The sequence below is a fragment of the Adiantum capillus-veneris genome, chromosome 12, assembly GCF_014529385.1.
Source record: "Adiantum capillus-veneris isolate H3 chromosome 12, ASM1452938v2, whole genome shotgun sequence".
Taxonomy (NCBI): domain Eukaryota; kingdom Viridiplantae; phylum Streptophyta; class Polypodiopsida; order Polypodiales; family Pteridaceae; genus Adiantum; species Adiantum capillus-veneris.
Window position 1 is genome coordinate 150,636,735 of NC_140942.1, and position 21,839 is coordinate 150,658,573.

Genomic DNA, 21,839 nt, shown 5'->3' on the forward strand with positions numbered 1-21,839 from the left:
AGCCTATGCCCTATCTCACCGCTCCAGGTCATCACACCATTTCGTCGACCAAATGAACTCGAAATTCAATGAAACTTTAGGAGAAGCTATAATGTAAGGGCAAAAATCCCAATCCATCATGGTCCAAGTCGTGAAAACTACAATAGAACAGTCTAGGTAGGTCGTCCTCAGGTCTAGGAACACTCTCCTATGGTCAAAATGTTAAAAAAAAACCATTTTTGCACTCAAAATTGCAGATTTAGGTCACAGATAGGTAGCACGAACAATTGAAAAACTGAGAATGATTACTTAAATAAAAGAGCATGCGATAAGAAATACAATGCAATTCTCAAAACAGAATTTTGATCACCAGATTAAGAGAAAAATCAGTTGTAAGGTGTTGCGGAGTAGCCGCTCACAGTCATGCGTACAAAAGCTCTTCCAAATCTTTCAAATAATGTTACAATGTCCTTTCAAACTAAGGTTTATGAGCTTTATACTTAGGGATTTTCATATGGCCATTGGCCAGTTTACAAGGCTTTTGGGCTCAGGATAAAAGAATTCATCTCTATATATCATACAGAATGCAGCTCAAAAAATTATAATGTCTCTTTAACAAGGCTTTTTGGAAAAATGCTATAGATTACACCAAAATCGTGGGCTTGGGAAAGGTATGGTCATCTAGGAGGGTGCCTGTTCGCACCATCTGCCAACATCCGTCCACTACATGCTTCTACTTCACAAGAAGACCTTGAGATTTTTTGGTGTATTTACTTTTACCTTGTAGTTATGTTGACTTTCGAGAGTAGAATGTTGATATTTCACCCACTCTAAAAATTCGGATAGTTCCAATTTTACAATTAAGACGATGAAGTTCATGGTTAGCTTATGGACCCCAACAACATAATTTTCCTACTATTTCGGCTTCCTCAACTAGTGCTTCTACTTCTATAATTCCTACTTTCGCAGGTGGCTTATTGTTTACTAGATTTGATACTTTATTGTTAGTTGTTACGCAAGCTATGGTTGATACCTGGAACGAGACCAATGGCAAAGTGTTTTCATACCTTTGCATCAATTATGTAGATTCTGCAATTTCCCTTCTTATATGACACATAAGCTTTGGGATTACCTTTGCAACCTGTATGAGGCGGTTACCTTGGTCGGATCCTCGCTCTTGAGAACACTATGCTCATAATTGAGTTAGAGGTGAGCAATTGTAGAGTTGTCCATAAGGGAGTTTCCAAGGAGGGGTGCCAACAATGTTGTGGCAAGTTTGCTTGTGCTCTCCAAATTAATGGGTTTCTTAACCTCCACAAAATAAAACGCCAAGCGTCTGACGGCTACGTGCGAAACCGCTCTTAGTAGTTACCATAATCTAACGAGCTTCAATGTTCAAACAATAGCCGGTTTCCAGAATTTGCACATATTTTCTTGGACGTGGGGTAGGCTCTTAGCACAGACAGTCGTGACAAGGAATTCGCCTCGTCTAAAAAGTAGAAAAATGGAAGGAGAGCTCAATAGCGCTCACTTTCAACGAAGCCCCCATCAGATCCAGCTCTCGGAAGGACCAGAAGTGAAGCAGCAAGCGCTTCCATTCTCTGCTCCCCACTATCGCGCCTCCAGCTATCACCAGCTTCACCATCATCTTCGTGGATAACAGACAGATTCGCAAAGCTCTCAGTTCCTTCAGGCCCAACTGCTTCATTTCACGTGGGAAAGCATATCACAATTGGCTGGCAGCACTTCATTAGCATCTATAATAGTTTACTGACTCACCTCAGAGATCTGATTCCTGAGGTAGCAGCATGTCTTACCAACCCAATCCTTTTGACGAAGAGGACGTAAATCCTTTTGCTTCCAAGGACGTCAACCCTTTTGCTGTAAGTGCACCCCCTTTGCTTCGAACTCCATCTGTAGATAAATATGTCACTCTGCGTGGCCATGCTGTTTGCATCTTGAATGCCAAGGTTGCGTGAGATCTATGCTTGTTTCAGAAGCTAAAAGTATTTGGCATTTTATCTTTGAAGTGAAGTTCTGTACAATTTGTCTTTTCAGGTATAGTTATCGGCACAATGCTTGTTGTATAGCTTTTCTTGTTGTGAAGCTCTTCGTATCAATTCTTGTGCATACCTGTGAGACTGATGACTAATTGACAAAAAAGAAAACGGTTTTGGGCTAGGACTACATGATTAACTGTAAAATAGGTACTTTGACCTGCGGACCCACATTGTGTAGTCTGAATATAACTATCAGCTGCTGAGTTGGCTTGTGGAGATTTAATTGGTGTTTTAGATGTTGCTCTCATGTTTACTAAGAGACTGAAAAGATAGCAAGCGGTCTTTCAATTGTTTCACTAAAAGGGGTTCTTCTTTTCAAAATAGGATCCGGCTGTACGTGCACAGGCATCAGGGAAACCAAGTAGTACTGGAGGGGCTTTTTTCAATCCGGTTACTCTCACTCCCTAAGATCACTTAGTTTCTTATTGTTACAATAAAACTTTTGCCAGTCATGTTGTGTTTCAAGCTCTTTTGGAGAAGGCAATCATTATCAAAATAGATTGATTGTAAGCTTGTGTGCTTGAAATTCAAAGCAAAACATGTTTAGCACGTATTTCAAGGCTTGGGCGTAATTATTGTTGTGCGAGATTGGTGTAGCTGATGGTTATATTGTCTTGTTCAATGTGGAAGACATCTCTTGGATGCGTGTGGCTGTGTTTGGGGGGTTGATTATGTAGGCCTTTGGTTGTGGGGTCGGCCACCTAGGGGTGTGAGTACCTGTCTTATTAGGTGTTGCAAAATTAAATTTATCTAAACGAAACTACAATTCTAAATGAATTAGTGGAAATAACTATATCCATAAGTGAGAGGGTTTCTCTCGCTTGAGACATCTGAGTATGGATATTCCTAGTGCATCACTCAAAGGAATGATGAGAGCACTATGAACGGGAATATCCGTCTGGCCACCAAGAACATATACTTTTGCCGTGTCACATCAGATGGGTGACATAGAGCATCGAGAACAAGTATTTGACCATCCGGAACGGATATCTCTAATGGGCACTTAGGTTTTTAATTCCTAGATCCCGTTAGGCCTCTCGCCTATTTCTTCTGTTCTTCTGGGTTCAGTTTCTCTTTTCTTCTCTGCCATTTCTTCTAGTTGGGTACGCCACGTCATCACTTTGTGACATTGTTTGCCTTCTTAAGAGGTTGGTTATTCCTCATCATTAAGCTTAATTTCAGGCTCTTCTTTAGCGCCTTCGTCTTTATACAAAAGTCCAGATCTATCAGCATCATAGTTGGGGTAATTCCCCACATCCAAGACCGTTAAGTTTTAACGCTATTAGCTGCTTAGCTTTCCATCTCTCAAGTGAACTCATTCTCTTTAGGTGATTGGCTAGGAGAGCCATTTTGATCCTCCTCCGCCTTGATAACCCATAAAGCCCTTTTACGATCTATTGAAGATTGATTCATACTAGAGGGATTAGATATCTCATCCAAAGATCAGCTTCTTGTCATCAATAGAAGATGTTGCCGTGTCTTTTGGTCCACATCCATCATGGAAAGGCTAATTTTATTCCTAGTCATGGAAACAACCTTAACTCATACCTTTTGATCTGTGTTCACAACATCTTTTGTATTAGAATCATACGTATAGCAATTTGTGACACATGCTCAATCCCTTCCTTTTGATCATGGAAGTCTGCAAGCTCCACAAAGGAGCCATGACCCATGACATGCGAAACCCTACCTCGATGAACATTGAACAACTTAAGTTTCTGCGATTGATTGCCTTTTGAAGAGCTAGGGTTTCTATCATTAGCTCAATCCCTCATGTTCTAGTCTCTACATTCATCATTGTGGTTGTAACAAACTTGGACACCCCAAGTCAAGATTGTGCCGCGACACAACAAAGATTCACTTTAAAACAATTCACAAAAGACGATACAGCCCTGCGTAGTTCCGTGCCAAGATGTATTGGCCCCAAAGACTAGCACCCCTTTCAGTATTTCTTTTTATATTAATCTTTGAGCAAAGTACAACTTTCGCGGGTGCTCACTCTCAGACTCTGCGTCCAGATGCTTTGCAGAGTGAGCCCCCTTGGGTTCATTATAAAGGTTACAAGGGATGCTAGAAACTGAGTCCCAAAAGCTTTAAAATCAAAAGCTGTAGTTTCCAAAAGCAGCTATTCCCAAAAGCTTGGCTTCAAAATCAGCCAACGTGATTTACGCAATCCCGTACATTCTGCCACGTCAGCAATCAATGGGAATTGCGGCGTCCGTACAGTTGCCACATGTCAGCGCGATTTACGGCGCTTTTTCCGGGACTGTCACGTCAGCCTTTCGGCGCATTTTCGAGGTCCTGCAGGCTGCCACGTCATTAGTTTGTGACATACCCCCCAAAGAATTGTAATGGTCCTCGATTACGCTTGGAAAACAGACAGAGGCCATAAACTGTCTTAGCAGACACTGACTGTTAGTACCGACGCACTAGGGACAACACATCTAGCACATGTACCACAATCACATCACCGGACATCACAGGACATCACATGACAAATCACATTCATATTCATTCCAAATCTCAGACCATGATTAATCGGCAACGTATTTGGTAATCGCATCTAGATCCAATCGGGACCTCACAGCTGCCCGATTAACTAATCCTTATTGCAATCATGTCTATAGAGATTTCCGAAATGCTGCAGTCATTTTGTCTTTCAGTTCCGACACTCAAACAAGTCAAGTACGAATCAATCAGTATCATTTTCGGGAATTCTAGTTCATAAAGTCATACAGCAAAATGCTGTCAGCCCAACAGTATCCCTGAAACCCAAAGGGACATCAGTGACTCTATATCGAAAATCGGGGTAATCTGTTGACAAAGGAGCGGAGTGACTCCCCTCTTGTGCAAGCCCGCTGCACTAGATTCACCCATGCTGAAATCGGGGTTCTATCGAAGTAGACTATGCTAAACCGAATGCTTCAAGGTAAAGTTCCAAAATCTAAGGAGTCTTTGCTAGGTCCTCCTCCTCCATCCACTTCGCATCCAATGCAGGATAGTTCTTGAATTTAACCAAGAACTGCCTAGTCACTTTACCTTTAATCTTTCTATCTTTATGTGCCAATATCTATTCTGGAACGAGTATCTCCTTGTTTTCCTCCACTTCGGGTTGCTCATCAGGCTCCCTATCATCGGGCACATCGCCTTTAAAAGGCTTCAAGAGACTCACATGAAAAGCATTGTGAATCCTCCTAAGTATCGGGTAGCTTGAGCCTAAAGGAGACATCATTTATCTTTTCTTTTTATTTGGAAAGTTCCATAGTATCTCATGCTAAGTTTTGGAAAAAAAAACGCTCCTTTCCCTTTTTCGTTCGTAGGTGTGCCTTCTCAAAACATAAGAGCACCCAATCTTCTTCCTTTAATTTCAATTCGTGACGGTGTCGATCTGCTGCCTTCTTGTGTCTTTCTTGAGATTTTGCTAAAGCCTCCCGGACCTTGGCAAAAGCAGTGTCCAAGTCCCTCGTGTAATGGTCGGTCTTATCTTCCGTGCTAAGGAAGGGTGGAACCTTCGTAGCACCTTCAATAATCTCAAATGGCGCCTTCCCCATCGAAGAGTGGATCGTGTTATTGTAGGCAAATTCCACCAAGGCAAAAACTTTTGCCATTGAGTCTTTTGATCAGAAATGTAAGACTTCAATAAATCCAGTATGATTGAATTTGCAATCTCAGATTGCCCATCTGTGTGCAGGTAGAAAGATGATGAGAACTGCAACCATGTGCCAATGTTCTCCCAAATAGCCTTCCAAAAGAAACTCATGAATTGGGGATCTCTATCAGAGACTATTATCTCAGGCATGCCATGTAATCTGAATATCTAGGCAATGAACAATCTCGCTAAATGATCCGGCTTGACTGTTTTCTTCACTGGAATGAAATGAGCTTGCTTGCTAAATCTGTCAATAACAGTCTAGATACCATCGTGCCCACTCTCTGTCTTCGGGAGATAAAAAATGAAATCCATTGCAATACTTTCCCAAGTTTTGGTGGGAATGGATAAAGGCTGTAACAATCCCTGTGCTTTATGCCTGTCAAACTTGACCTTTTGGCATACCAAGCAACTGCGTACAAAATCGTCCACATCCTTCTTGAGTCTCGGCCAAAAGAAGTAACGCTCCACACCTTTCAAGGTGGTATCAATGCCGCGGTGACCCGTGAAGGGTGGACAATGGCATTCGGTTAGAACCTTTTCCCTCAACGGCTGTGTAACGCACAACATCGTTTTCTTCATCAAGAAGCCATCCCGTATGGAATATCCCGCTACTACCTCCCATTCTGTATTCAACTGAATACATCATAAAAATCTGGATTTGCCGCGTATTGATTGACCATATCCTCAAAGCTTCTATGATGAATTGCAGAAATAGCCAAGACCAATGGCTTCCGAGACAAACCAGCTGCCACCAAGTTCTTCTGTCCTTGCATATGGACAATCTGGAAGTGAAACTGTGACAAGATGTTAGCCCACTGCATCTGCTTTTCTGAAAGTTTCTTCTGTGACAAGAAGTAGCGTAAACTCTGATGATCAGTGAAGACCGTAAAATCGGCTCCTAGTAGGTAATGTCGCCACTGAGTAAGAGCATGGATAACTGCCAAAAGCTCTTTCTCATAAATCTGTGCTGTCAATTCCGGCCTTGAAAACAATCGGCTCTCATAGGCAATGACATGGCCTTCTTGCATTAAGACCACACCCAGACTACCACCACAAGCATCACAGTCCCGGACTTGACGACGACACCATCTTCGTCATCGTCAAAGTGACCATCGTCGTCGTCGTCGTCGACATAGACCAGCAATACCCGTCATCGACATCATCGTCGTCGACACAGAACCGTCTTCGACATAGAACCGTCTTTGACACAGTACCGTCGTCGACTTCACCGTCATCGACAAAGACCCTTAGTACCTCGTCGTCGACTTCATCATCTTCGACATAGACCTCATCATCGACCTCCCCGTGTCAGGTGCAGCGGAATGATTGTTTGCGCAAGATGAGTGCTCCGAACTGTGCTCAAGGTTCCTTTTGTTCGTATGGAAGGTAGAGACTTCCGTTCCTTTAATGAGAGAATGCTATGATCACAACAAAGTGAATGGACACTGTGCGTGCAAGTGTATGAGACTGAGAGATAGAGAGAGAAGAGAGATACGACACGAGAGACGTAAAACCCTCCTCCGAAGGCCCCACTCGTCGGCTAGAGTGGTCTACTTATGATTGCACAATCTGGTACAAACGGTATGCATGAGACTGATGCAAGTCTAGGCTATGTTGACGATGACGACGGTGATGACGAAGTCGACCTAAGGGCTGAAATCTGCAATCTTTTATCTGCTGAATTCTGACTCTGTGTCGGTGACGATGTCGATGATGACAATGCGACGACGACGCGCTGAAAACGCAGATGCTGAAATCTGCGTTTTCTGGGCTGAAAATGTAAACCTTGCGGAAACTGACTGTGCGGCGAGGAAGTGCTGCGGGAAGGTGAGATCTGTGAGGTTTGGGACTTGATCTGCGGTGTCTAAGGGCTGAAAACTGAAAATGCTGAGGTTTCTTGATGTCCGTCGCGGTGAATCTGCAAAACGCTGGGGCTGATCTGCAAATAAAAAACGCTAGGGCTGAAAATGGTTCTACTGTCGCCGGTGGTTCTGCAAATGCAAAACTCTAGGCTGATCTGCTGTTTCGTGATAATGCCGGGGCTGATCTACTGTGCACAAATCGCCAGGGCTGATCTGATGCAAAAACGCTAGGTCCTCTGTGGAGAAAACGCCAAAGTAGTCGCAGGGGTTGGTCTTGCTGAGAAGTTACCTGTTGAGCAAGGTGCTTGTTAGGTGCAACGGAATGATTGTTTGCGCTTTGCTCAAAATGAGTGCTCCGACCAGTGCTCAAGGTTCCTTTTAGTTCTTATGGAAGGGAGAGCCTTCCGTTCTTAGTGGAAAATGCTATGATCACGAACAAAGTGAATGGACACTGTGCGTGCAAGTGAATGAGACTGAGAGATAGAGAGAGAAGAGAGATACGACACCAGAGACGTTATAAAACCCTCCTCCGAAGGCCCCACTCTCGTCGGCGAGAGTGGTCTACTTATGATTGCACAAAGTGGTACAATGCGTATGCAATAAACTGATGCAACTTGGACTATGCCGATGACGAGGACGGTGATAATGACGACGACTTTAGGGCTGAAATCTGTGGTCTTCTATCTGCTGAATTTCGGGGCTGTTTCGATGGCTGAAAATGACTGTTTTGGCTGCGTTTTCATGGGCTGAAAATGGGGGAACTTCTGCAACCAACGGGGATGAATCTGCTACCTCCTGTGTATGCTGAAAACGCTGAGTATTCTGCTGCAGAGCAGGCTGAAAACAAAAACGCTGGTGTTGCTCTGTCGCTAGCAAAAACGCTAGCTTGATGCATCCAAAAACGCTGATGGGCTGAACTGGAAAGCGCTAGCAAAATTGATGCTTCTGCCGGCGATAGGGTGGATCTACAAACGCTAGGGGACTTGGGAGATGATGGCGATCATGCAAGGAATGAAAACGCCAAGGCTGAAGTGCGGCGAGGATTGGGATCCAAAAACGCTAGGGGTGCTGAGGGGTTCTTGCTGAGAAGGTGCCTGTTGAGCAAGAAGCTCCTGCTGCCTCTTCTCCCATAAAGTGCTAACTTGGGTTTGCTTATATATTAACTTAGCAAAATTGCCCTACCTACTTTTGTTGGAAAGTCACTTAAAAATAATAAGTGAAAATACCAAAAATAGAGAAAATAGGCTAAATGCACTAGAAAATTCCCCTAATTGAATTTGATGGATTCTGAAGGGAATACTGATGATCATGTTGTGTGAAACCAGAGGATATGCATCTACACTAAGTGACTGGGCATGCACGGTCTACGAATAGACTCACAAAAGTGCCAGATCACTTCTAAATCTAGACTTGACTGGACTGACTGAACCCTGATCATGCTGTAGCTTGTCCACGGACACATAGGGCTTGATGTGTCACGTGACATCCCCTCCTTTTCAAAGTGAGGTACTGGTACCGAACTGTATGGCGTCGAGGGAGATCGCTAGTAGCATGAGGAATCCTTGAAGGGACTCTTCGCCTGCCCACTCTGATGTGTGGGTCGTGCGGTACTGGAACTTCATAAAGGTCTGCAATGCTTGCTTCTTTGGGCCGCGCCGAAAGCGACACAAAGTCTTCTGTGGCTCTTTCGATGCTTCAACTTCGTCTAGAGACCTGCTTCTTTCTTTTACAAGAATCTCCATGGCCGAAAATTCCTGAAACCAGTTCCAACACAAAACCATGAACATACCTATTCCATGTAAAGTGAAGGAAAAAAATCTTGTCTTCTCTAAAGACTGTTATGCAATGTAGATTAACATAGAGACGGAGTGACAACCCGTTCATCAAACACATGCAAACAATGAGATCGAACCTCTCTTTTTGTTAGGTGCAGCGGAATGAATGTTGTGTTTTCTCAAGATTAGTGATCTTTATTGCTCAAGGTTCCTTTTAGTTCTTAGGGAAGAAGAGAGTCTTCCGTCTTATGGAGAGTGCTATGATCACGAACAAAGTGAGTGGATATTGTGCGTGCAAGTGAATGAAACTAAGAGAAGGAGAGAGAAGAGATACGACACCGAGAGGTTGTAAAACCCTCCTCTGAAGGCCCCACTCTCGTTGGCGAGAGTGGTTTTCTTTGATTGCACAAATGTGTACAATGCGAATGCAATGGACTGATGCAATGGGACTATGCCGATGACGACGACGATGATGACGACGGCGACTTGGCTGAAATCTGAGATCTTCTAGATGCTGAATTTCTTGGACTGTTTCAAGGCTGAAAATGGACTGTTTTGGCTGCGTTTTCTTGGCTGAAAATGGGGAACCATCTACAACCTACTTTGGGGGAATCTGCTACTGTTCGTAAGGCTGAAAATCTGCGTTTTCTGCTGCGGTATGGCTGAGAATAAAAAATGCTGAGGCTTCTTGCTGCTTAGCAAAACGCTGGTGCTGATCTGGGACAGCAAATCAAAAACGCTATGATGCTTGCAAAAACGCCCATGCTGATCTGGGGAAAAACGCAAGCAAATCTGGGAATTCTGATGGCGATCATGAGCATTTGCTGTCGCTATGATGTTGAGGGTGATGGCGATGGCCTGCTGTGGAAAACGCCAGGGATGGGAACTTGCCCGCGATGATGGAGGTCCAAAAACGCTGGGGGTGCTGAAGGGGGGGGGGGGGGGGGGGTACTGCTGAGAAGTTGCCTGTTGAGCGGGAAGCTCCTGCTGCCTCTTCTGCCAGAAAGTGCTAACTTGGGTTTTCTTATATATTAACTTAGATAAATTGCCCTACCTACTTTTGTTGGAAAGTCACTTAAAAATAATAAGTGAAAATCCCAATAAATAGGAAAATAGGCTAAATGCACTGGAAAATTCCCCTAACTGATGCTAATGGATTCTAATGGGAATTCCGATGATCATGCTGTGTGCAACCGGAGGATATGCATCTATGCTAAGTGACTGGGCATGCACGGTCTATGAATAGACTCACAAAAGTGCCAGATCACTACTAATCTAACTTGATCGGACTGGCTGAACCCTGCTGTGGTATAGCTCGTCCACGGACACATAGGGTTGGGATGTGTCACGTGACACTTTTGATCTAGAGCAATCAATTGTGGCAATCCACAACGGAAATGCGCATGCTTGGTGCTCATACTGTCATGTGCTCTTTCTACAACTGTGTCGTGCCAAGAAAGAGACATGGAATGTGACTTCCTTACATACATACTTTTTAGCTTTTCACGAAAAATCCGCATACATCCGTGCTCATTCATGAGTGAAACGTACTCAACATACAATATGTCATGCCTAGGAAAAGGGATCACATAACGATGCTGACTAAAATACAGGAAACGATCACGAATGAAACATTCGAACAATGCGTGCGTATCAATCATGCTAACACATAATACTTCCTGTGAGGGTTCTTTGGACCAAGGCTCGAGAGCCAACATTGGTTCTTCTTGAATGATCGAATCGTCCTGTGGGTGTTCTTTGGACCTCGATTCGAAAGCCAAGATCGGTTCTTCGTGATTGATCGAATCTACAACGAGGCTAGCTTCACTGATAAAAAGCATCAACTAACACATCATCCTTGTGAACAATCACATCATCTTCATGCAACTCATCATGCTTGTGAGAAATCACATCTTGATCATGCAAATCATCATGCTTATCATTGTCATCCAAATCATTATGCAAATCATTGGCATCCAAATCATCATGCTTATCATTGTCATTCAAATCATCATTCAAGTCATTGTCAATCAAATCATCATCATGCTTCACACAATCATGCAAATCCTGTGTGTCATGCTGTGGAGAAGAAGAGACTGAGAAAGTCTCCTTTTTCCGATCCTGTTGCATCTGTGCCTGCATTCGAGAAAAGAGTCGCAACATCTCTTGCCTTATTGCTTTGTTCTCGCGATCTATGGCTGCCATTCTTTCTGTGTAGTTACGCTCTATGGTTGCCATTCTTTCTTTGTGTTCACGCTCTATTTCTGCTTTTCTTTCTTGGTCCAACTCCTCCATAGGAGTTAGCGCAATCCCTGTTGTAGATGAAAAAGGGAAGGGTCGGAAAAACCTCCTGGTGGGGAAAATTCTTCTTTGCCTCTCTCATGCTCATCACCTCCAAGCGAAGTATCCATTCCGCTTCGAGTGATGATCATTTTGAAGTCGTGGGTTCTTGTGGGTTCTTGGGGTCTTGAGGTTCTTAAGTTCACGAGGAACTTGGGTTCTTGTGGGTCTTGGTTCTTGGGTTCTTGAGGTTTCCTTTTGCTTGCAAATCGCGTTTGAGAAGGATCTTCTCTTCACCCGAGTTCTACTCCTTTCTGCGGGCGCACCCCTTGGCGGCCTTGCGCTCACACCAAGGTTGCTTTTTCCCACCTCACGTCGATTGGCCGGCCGCTAAGTGCACGGTCCGTTCTCAATGAGTGAAAAGAGACACAAGGGGAGGCTGGACAAGCCCTTCTTTCTTGGGATTCTTGTCACTCTTCAACAATACACGATTAGGAATCGACACGCCCAAGCGAACTTGGGTTCGTGCGACCTCAACAAGCAAAAAAAATTTCTTGTGGTTCTTTTGGTTCTTTCCTTGAGTGATACAGAACAATGCCAAAGCTCTGATACCAATGTTAGGTGCAGCGGAATGATTGTTTGCGCTTTGCTCAAAATGAGTGCTCCGAACTGTGCTCAAGGTTCCTTTTAGTTCTTATGGAAGGGAGAGCCTTCCGTTCTTAGTGGAAAATGCTATGATCACGAACAAAGTGAATGGACACTGTGCGTGCAAGTGAATGAGACTAAGAGATAGAGAGAGAAGAGAGATACGACACCAGCGACGTTGTAAAACCCTCCTCCGAAGGCCCCACTCTCGTCGGCGAGAGTGGTCTACTTATGAATGCACAAAGTGGTACAATGCTATGCAATGGACTGATGCAACTTGGACTATGCCGATGACGAGGACGGTGATAACGACTACGACTTTAGGGCTGAAATCTGTGGTCTTCTATCTGCTGAATTTCAGGGATGTTTCGGTGGCTGAAAATGACTGTTTTGGCTGCATTTTCATGGGCTGAAAATGGGGGAACTTCTGCAACCAATGGGGATGAATCTGCTACCTCCTGTGTATGCTGAAAACGCTGAGTATTCTGCTGCAGAGTAGGCTGAAAACAAAAACGCTGGTGTTGCTCTGTCGCTAGCAAAAACGCTAGCTTGATGCATCCAAAAACGCTGATGGGCTGAACTGGAAAGCGCTAGCAAAACTGATGCTTCTGCTGGCAATTGGGTGGGATCTGCAAACGCTAGGGGACTTGGGAGATGATGGCGATCATGCAAGGAATGAAAACGCCAAGGCTGAAGTGCGGCGAGGATGGGGATCCAAAAATGCTAGGGGTGCTGAGGGGTTTCTGCTGAGAAGGTGCCCGTTGAGCGGGAAGCTCTTGCTGCCTCTTCTCCCAGAAAGTGCTAACTTGGGTTTGCTTATATATTAACTTAGCAAAATTACCCTACCTACTTTTGTTGGAAAGTCACTTAAAAATAATAAGTGAAAATACCAAAAATAGGAAAATAGGCTAAATGCACTGGATAATTCTCCTAACTGAATTTGATGGATTTTGAAGGGAATACTGATGATCATGCTGTGTGCAACCAGAGGATATGCATCTACGCTAAGTGATTGGGCATGCACGGTCTACGAATAGACTCACAAAAGTGCCAGATCGCTTCTAAATCTAGACTTGACTGGATTGACTGAACCCTGATCATGCTGTAGCTTGTCAACGGACACATAGGGCTGGATGTGTCACGTGACAGTGCTCCTGCTGCCTCTTGTGCCAGAAAGTGCTAACTTGGGTTTGTTTATATATTTTCTTAGCAAAATTGCCCTACCTACTTTTGTTGGAAAGTCACTTAAAAATAATAAGTGAAAATACCAAAAATAGGAAAAATAGGCTAAATGCATTGGAAAATTCCCATGACTGAATCTGATGGATCCTGAAGGGAATATTGATGATCATGCTTTGTGCAACCAGAGGATATGCATCTATGCTAAGTGACTGGGCATGCACGGTCTACGAATAGACTCACAAAAGTGCCAGATCACTTCTAAATCTAGATTGACTGGACTGACTGAACCCTGATCATGCTGTAGCTTGTCCACAGACACATAGGGTTGGATGTGTCACTTGACATCCCCTCCTTTTCAAAGTGAGGTACTGGTACCGAACTGTACGGCGTCGAGGGAGATCGCCGTAGCATCCGGAATCCTGGAAGGGACTCTTCGCCGCCCACTCTGATGTGTGGGTTGTGCGGTACTTGAACTTCATAAAGGTCTGCAAGGCTTGCTTCTTTGGGCCGCGCCGAAAGCGACACAAAGTCTTCTGTGGCTCCTTCGATGCGTCAACTTTGTCGAGAGCCATGCTTCTTTCTTCTTCAAGAATCTCCATGGCTGAAAATTCCTAAAACCATTTCCAACACAAAACCATGAACATACCTATTCCATATAAAGTGATTGGAAAAAATCGTGTGTTCCTCAAAGATTGTGCATGCAATGTAGATGAACCAGTAGACATAGTGCTAAACTGTTCACCACATACACGCAAACAATGAGATCGAATCTTTCTCTTATGATCTAGAGCAATCAACTGTGGCAAAACAATGGAAATGCCCATGCTTGGTGCTCATACTTGCTTGTGCTCGTTCTACGAATGTGTCATGCCAAGGAAGAGACATGCAATGTGACTTCCTTGAATGCATACTTTTCAGCTTTTCATGAACAATCCGCATACATTCATGCTCATCCATGAGTGAAACGTGCTCAACGTACAATATGTCATGCCTAATAAAAGGGATCACATAAAGACGCTGACTAAAATACAGGAAACGATCACGAATGAAACACTCGAACAATGCGTGCGTATCAACCATGCGAACACATAATACTTCCTGTGAGGGTTCTTTGGACCTAGGCTCGAGAGCCAAGATCGGTTCTTCTTGAATGATCGAATCGTCCTGTGGGGGTTCTTTGGACCTCGACTTGAAAGCCAAGATGGGTTCTTCGTGAATGATCGAATCTACAACGAGGTTAGCTGTGCTAGAAAAAGCATCAACTAACACATCTTCCTTGTGAACAATCACATCTTCTTCATGCAAGTCATCATGCTTGTGAGAAATCACATCTTGATCATGCAAATCATCATGCTCGTCATTGGCATCCAAATCATCATGCTCATCATTATCATTCAAATCATCATGCTTATCATCATCATTCAAATCATCATGCAAGTCATTGTCAATCAAATCATCAGCATGCTTCACACAATCATGCAAATCCTGTGTGTCATGCTTGGGAGAAGAAGAGTCTGAGAGAGTCTCCTTTTCCCGATCCTGTTGAATCTGTGCTTGCATTTGAAAAAAGAGTCGCAACATCTCTTGCATTCTTGCTTTGGTTTCTCGCGGTCATATTCTGCTTGTCTTGCTTTGGCTTCCAAGCGTGCTTGCTCGCTCTCATACGCTATGGCTGCCATTCTTTCTTGGTACTGGCGCTCGATGGCTGCCATCTTTTCTTCGTGGTCACGTCTATTTCTGCATTTCGTTATGGATCTCTTGCTTTGTCTTCTAACTTCTTGTCCATCATCCTCTTGTCGAAAGCCTCCATAGGAGTTAGTGCAATCGATGTCGTAGATGGGGAAGGGTAAGAAAAACCTCCCGGTGGGGAAAATTTTTCTTCGCCTCTCTCATGCTCATCACCTCCAAGCGAAGTATCCATTCCGCTTCGAGTGATGATCATTCTGAAGTCTTGGGTTCTTGTGGGTTCTTAAGTTCACGAGGAACTTTGGTTCTTTGGAGTCTTGGTTCTTAAGTTCACGAGGAACTTGGGTTCTTGCGGGTCTTGGTTCTTGAGGTTTTCTTGAGGGTCTTGGGTTCTTGAGGATCTTGAGGTCATGAGGGGGGTGCAGAGCATGTGTCTGGATATTACGGAGGCTATAGCCTGTTGAGTGGCATACCCCTCTTGAGATAGCAGTTCCCAGTTGGATGGGGGCTTTCACGCGATTGGAGGTCCTCATTGTAGTCAGGGCTTGCAGAGTCAGGATCCTGCATGTTTTTTGAAATTTAGGGAGAGGGTCATCTTCACATAGTCTCAGTAGAGGCACCTACCACATGCTACAAAGTGCTGTTTTCAGAGGATCCGAGTCGTGGGCATCTGTGGGAGGACTTGTGTTATAGATCCCGACCTGGTAGATCTCGAGTTAGGACACTGGCGGCTTTGGGCTTGGGAGAGCCGCCCTTTGTTACGAGTGCAGTGGGATCTGGGAGGGTGGTTTTGGCGAGATCCTTTCCCTTCAACCGATCACCCAAGGTCCCCTTTCTTCCAGTACACAGCTCGTTTGGGGCGCCACATACTGGCAGCACAGAATGGGGCTCGTCCTGCTGCAGCACTTCACTAGCAGGAGGAGGGTCTCATAGCCGTGTTCCTTTCAAGGTTATGGGAATGCTTGTGGGACAACAGACAATTCAGGAGAGCTACCATGTTTCAGTGGCTAGTTGCGCATAGAGCTATTGCAGTTTGGAGTTGGTTGGTACAAAGCGGCTTCTCGGTAGCATGTGCAACGTGTGGCCATGCTGTGGAGACTCAGCGTCACTGTCTGTGGGACTGCCCCATGGCACAGCAGGTGCCAGGTTTGGCTTTGGATTCTTCGGCTGACCAGCACTTTCCACGGCCAGCCAATACACTTGGGGTGCTGCAGCCTGGTCCACACTCATGGGCCCAACGCTCTGATTTGAGATGGCTTCCATTAGCAGGATGATAGTGATTCAGGGGGGCCAGCCTACACTCCAGCTTGCCACAGAGTTCTTCCCCCAGGAGTGGTGCAGTGATAGAGAGGGCTCATCTGCGGCCTGACACTCTGGTCCATCTGGCGAGCCCGCTGCTTTCGCATCTGCGAGGCTTGTCCTATTCCGCCGGCAGAGATTGTTTGTGACATTTAGCTGGAGCTGATCCATACACTGAGGGGCCAATCTGAGAGACTTCAGGGAAGCTCCGACCGCATGCGGGAGCGCTGCGAGGCTTTCTTGCAACTTTGGCGCCTAGAGCCCTTCTTCACCATGGTTCAGGGCGTGTCTAGATGGCATTATCAGCCACCAATGTGGTTGTTTCCTCCTCCCATCTCGTGATTTAGCCCTCATTGTGCATATATTTTCTTTTCATTGGGAGAGCCTCCCCATGTTTCTGATGTAGCCCTCTCTAGTAGAGGCCAATTGTAGCCCTTAGGGCAGGGGGGGAGAAGAACTTGCATTCACTTTCCTCATCTGTATCTCTAGTGTTTTGTGCCAGTATATGTGCGTGCTTGATAGAGCTCAAGCTCTCTTCTTTCCTGCATTTTTTCACAATAAGTGGTGTACCAATTGTCATAAGCACTGGTTATTTTTCACGTGGGTGCTGACGCATAACTCTAGATAAAGCAGCCTTGTATACTTGTTGCTCTTCAGTTTGTCAGCTAACAGACAATTATTTGCTTGTGCAGCATCCTGGTAGTGTACCACAAGCGGCAAGACTTAACCCTCTTCCACATGAACCACCAGCAGACCGTGATATAGCTCGCAATGCCCCTTTTGGAAATGGAAAAGTAAAGAACTTAGTCTGTCTCATTGGCATCTACATGAGTATTTTTATCTTTCTTGTTGGGTGGGCAGATGATTTTTCAATGCTTGATCGACATTAGCTAACAACAATTCTATCTCTTGCAGGACTTAAACAGAAGAGAGAAAGAACTAGAAGCTAGAGAGGCAGAACTCAGAAGAAGAGAGCAGGTACAGAGAAGCGCATTGCATGTACATTGGCGGAAAAACTAGAAAGGAAGCCTTCAGCCCTGTGGTGGATTAGAGAGTGGGATTCCTGCACAAAACATGTAGATCATACTCAATAAAAAGCCTATGTGCAGATTGTGATATGTCCATCCTGTGTTGGGGGGTTATTGGCGGGAGTAAATATAGCATGAAGATCATAGAAAACTAAAGAGGCAATGATCATGTACATGATACCAAAGACTGCTTCTGAAATTATTCCACCAAACCAATGGGGTTCAACTGTTATGCCTTAATCTGATTTTATGGCTGAAGAAGAGCTTGGTTATGCCAACTTGCTCAGAGGAGGCCAGCATCTTAGAGGGGCCATAGATCTTCAAGGCAACTGACAACCGTCCCCTTGTTGATATCATCTTGAGGGCTGTACTCATTTTGCATTTGGTTTGTCTCTGATTTCCGGATAGCAAAGAGTTTCTGCTTTGCTTCAACTTTTTTTGCTGTTCTTTTTAAAATTTCAAGAGGTCTTAAGAGGCAGTTTGGATAATTTGCAAATTGTGGGGTTAAATTCAAAATTAGCATTGATTGACCCCCCCGTTTTTCCAGGAACTTAAAAGGAGAGAGGATGCAGCTGCCAAAGGTGGCGCATTATTTCAGTGTGACTCTCTTTTTCTTTTTTGCTTGCTTCTTGTTTACTAATGGATCAAGGAACTTGATTATTTTAGCTGGAATTGTCATCGAGGAAAGAAATTGGCCTCCTTTTTTCCCCATCATTCACCATGACATAGTGCGGGAAATTCCTTCCCATCTTCAGCGAATACAGTACTTTGCATTTGCTAGCTGGCTAGGTGAGCATTGACAGCTATTTTTTCAATTTGTGTTTTTTAGCGTAACTGTGATTGAAGAGGCTCAGTGCTGTTCCCTGTGTTCTAATGTACTGCATTTAATGTATATGTGAGCCTTGAGGAAGCAGTTAATGCTCTTGGTGGAAGACTTACAAGTAAATGCATAGAGAATGCTATTGCTGGATGGCAGTTTGTCAACTTGATTTCTCTTTTGTATGGGATCTTGGAGCTTTTAGTTCTTATCAATCTTTCGGTCTGCAATATTTTTGGAAGCAAACCTGCATGTCTGTGCCCCGAAAGAAGTACAATGTGCTTGTAACTCTTTGTTAAGTGGGAATATTGTGCTGTGGGCGGCGACTTTAGTGATGGTGTTTGGCGTTAGATATGATTTGTGACAGGTTACTTTTCTTTGGGTTGTTTTTTGAAGGCTGAGCTTTTGTAAATTGCCACGTACTTTCACAAGGCAAGACTGTCTGGCAGGTTGTACTATGGATCACTTCAAAAGAGAAGGCATAGAAAATTTCATATATATGTAAGTAACATGCAAAGCCTCCAAGCATGATGAATCTATAATCTCAAGGAGAGAGATTGTTTGCTGCCATCACTTGACAAGCTTGTTGTATCAACAGTGAGGCGGCCCAGTAAGAGCATGCAACTGTGAAATTAACACTGAAAAAGTACTAAGCAGATGCAAGGAAAATCTGGTCAACAATGAGGGTGCAATGACCACCTGCTAGAGTAGGGATAGACAACCAACCAATCAAACTTTTCCAATGGAGAAAATTGGCGGAAATAAGGGGAAGTTTAGCCACATTGAAAGCGAGTGAAATTAAAACTGATTATCTTACTATCACAAGAGCTTTGAAAGTAATTAACATGGAAGCCATGATTGTGTTCCTTGAGACACTGGCAAGGATAGTCAACATAAGAATGGTGACAGACGCTCAGTACATAGGCCTTTGCATAAATGTATGTGTGTGTGTATGCGCTTGGGGGAAGGAGGGGGGGGGGGGGGGGGGGGGTGGTTTCCAAATATAATTGATAACTAGTTTTACCCACACCATTTGGCACCGATGACATTAGTGGGGATGTCGTAGTGTTATAGTCATCACTATGCTTGATGAGCTGATGGTCAGATTCTCTTGTAGATGACTACCACGAGTCTACAACTTGGACTATCCTTCAAAGGTAAAGCCGGCTCTTTCTCAATTAATCTTGTTGTATATGAGAGCTGTCTCGTGAGCATGATATGCGCATCAAGGCTGCTGGTTATCTTCGAAGAGCCTACACCTACAAGGAAAACACTCTTAGAAACTGACGTGTTACCAAAATTCATGACATCCATGAGTTGCTCGGCAGTGAGCTGTGAATTTTGTGGGGGCTATCCCTGATGACTTGTTGGGTTTCTTTGACAATGCGGACTAATCTACTCAGTAAGATCTTGCTATTTGTTGGGGATTGTTTGATGGTTCTGGCTCCCGTCCAAAATTGTGTGCCTCTTGTAGATGTCAGGGTTTGAGAGTTCGTCCAAGAATTGGAAGCAAAATGATAGGAGGAATAGTACATGCTTGCTCTGTGGGGAAGTTCTTCTTTGATAGAAGCTGAAAGGTTGTAGGCATCTGAATTCTTGTGTGATATTCTCCTCTCCTATTTTCTTAGCTGATGTAGCTCCTTTCCGGATTTTTCAGTAGTGCGTTGTTCTGTGGCCTGAAAAACCTGCTGATTGGTCGTTAAGTTCTTTTGTTGTAACAGTCCGTTAACTTTACTCGTGCTTAATATTGACACTGTAGTTTACTAATAGTGATGGAGTTCATGTTAATTTTCAGGATTGATAGTTTGCTTGCTTTGGAACCTGGTTGCTGTCTCTGCAGCTTGGATCAAGCACAATGGTAAGGTTATCTCCTGCATCATGACATATGTATTAGTAATATTCTTTTGTCAATCTTCCCATCTTTGCGGTTCACATGAATGAAGCCTGAAGCGGTATCATGCATTTGAATGCCCTAAAGGTAGAATTTTGGTCAGAGGAAATTTTGACTCAACTTAATGTTATCATTGCAGGGGTGAACATATTTCTTCTTGCCATCATCTACTTGGTTGCAGGGGTTCCTGGCTCTTATGTCCTGTGGTATAGGCCTTTATATAGGGCAATGAGGTACGCTCGAAAGCTTTGGTCTCCATCACAGGTGGAATACTTTGTCATTTATAACTTGCTTCTCTCTTTTCAGGACTGAAAGTGCGTTGAAATTTGGATGGTTCTTCTTGTTTTACTTGGTAATACTGATGCACGTATGCATGTATGTGTGTATGGTGGAGTTTGCTGACATGTGTAATCACGTTTTTTTTTTTTTTCTAGCTCTTTCTTCATGCATGCATACATGTGCATGTAGGCATCAAATTTTCGCACACATTTTCCATCCGGCTGCTTACTATGATGATGTTCAAAATTTTGGCAGCTTCACTTGTGCTTTATCATCTTTGCTGCGGTAGCACCTCCGGTTGTGTTCAAAGGAAAATCTCTTGCGTAAGAATCGTGTCCTCTCTTTAAGGCAGCTGTTTTCTTGGGTCTTGGAGATTTTACGGACAAGAGTTCTGATTTTTTTTGTCCACTCTGATTCTGATATCTCTTGTGTATCATCTATATTTCAGGGGTATTCTCCCTGCGATTGATTTGTTTTCGGATTCGACATTGGTCGGGGTAAGCTTTGTATTTACACTTTTGAAATCATTGCAGCACACATGCCTGCCCAATTTTAAGTTTTTTTTTTGGGGATGGCAAACTGCCCGGTGCATGGCTATGATACTCATCGAGCTCAGCAACTGTCTGCAGATATTCTACATTGTCGGTACAGTTTGCTTTGTTTTGGAAGCCCTGCTCAGCTTGTGGGTTCTAAAGGTAATATAAATAGCTTGCTTTTGGTTGTGTCAATTGATGTGTTTGTTTGCTGTGAAGCATGGCTACTCTGTTCATTTGTTTTGCAGCAAGTATATATGTACTTCCGAGGTTCTGGTAAGGCTGCTCAAATCAGAAGAGAAGCAGTGAGGGCTGCCATATGATAAGGGATACTTTTTCGAGGGGGCGTCTTTTCCATCGAATACTTTGCTACTTAGCTTAGACCAATGTTAGGCTTTGTAACTTTTGGAATGGAAGAAAGAGTTCTGTCACTCTCATGCCAATTGGCTTTAGCATAATGGACTAGTCGTTGGATTGCAATCTGTATATTCACTTATTTTTAGCTCGAGGATACAAGGCTCTTGCAGATGCCTTTCCACCAAAATAAACCAGCATGCCCTGCTTTTTAAGTTTGTACAGCATTTTTTTCGAACATAACGAATAGACAGTTCTCTTCAAAATTGATGTAGTGAGGAAATGTTTAGATTGACTCTGCTCTCTGTATATATGGTGATTGCTATAGATGAGTTCTATATGTACGTACCCAAACATGCACACTCATGTCGTGCACCAATGCAGGCACCTACATACCCGCGCACACATTGTCTTCTTAATTTAAGGTTATTTGTAAATGTCACAGGGCACAAAAGATGTGGAAGAAAGGTCTTACAACTAGCCACATGGGCAAAATTTGAAAAACTGAATTAGTGAA

General features: G+C 43.9%; 1 protein-coding gene across 2 annotated transcripts; it reads left to right on the forward strand.

The window, feature by feature from the left end:
• Positions 1–1,439: 1,439 nt before the first annotated feature.
• On the forward strand, positions 1,440–21,617 carry LOC147446681 (secretory carrier-associated membrane protein 1-like). 2 transcript variants are annotated; one of them, XM_086525872.1, is made up of 13 exons: positions 1,441–1,862; positions 2,364–2,429; positions 17,113–17,214; positions 17,336–17,398; positions 17,996–18,029; positions 18,115–18,237; positions 20,061–20,123; positions 20,296–20,389; positions 20,463–20,508; positions 20,691–20,758; positions 20,884–20,932; positions 21,065–21,130; positions 21,217–21,617. In XM_086525872.1, the coding sequence occupies exons 1-13, from the start codon at positions 1,788–1,790 to the stop codon at positions 21,289–21,291; spliced, it is 924 nt and encodes a 307-aa protein (XP_086381998.1). In that variant the 5' UTR covers positions 1,441–1,787; the 3' UTR covers positions 21,292–21,617. The 2 variants fall into 2 exon arrangements, with proteins under 2 accessions (XP_086381999.1, XP_086381998.1); XM_086525873.1 differs by lacking the exon at positions 2,364–2,429 and having other exon boundaries at positions 1,440–1,862.
• The last annotated feature ends 222 nt before the right edge of the window (positions 21,618–21,839 follow it).

Excerpts from the sequence above, each read along its gene's own strand:
- LOC147446681 (XM_086525872.1), top strand. The coding sequence starts at position 1,788 with ATGTCTTACCAACCCAATCCTTTTGACGAAGAGGACGTAAATCCTTTT. Across the intron at positions 2,430-17,112 it reads GAGGGGCTTTTTTCAATCCG|CATCCTGGTAGTGTACCACA; the intron begins GTTACTCTCACT and ends TTGCTTGTGCAG. Across the intron at positions 17,399-17,995 it reads AACTCAGAAGAAGAGAGCAG|GAACTTAAAAGGAGAGAGGA; the intron begins GTACAGAGAAGC and ends CCGTTTTTCCAG.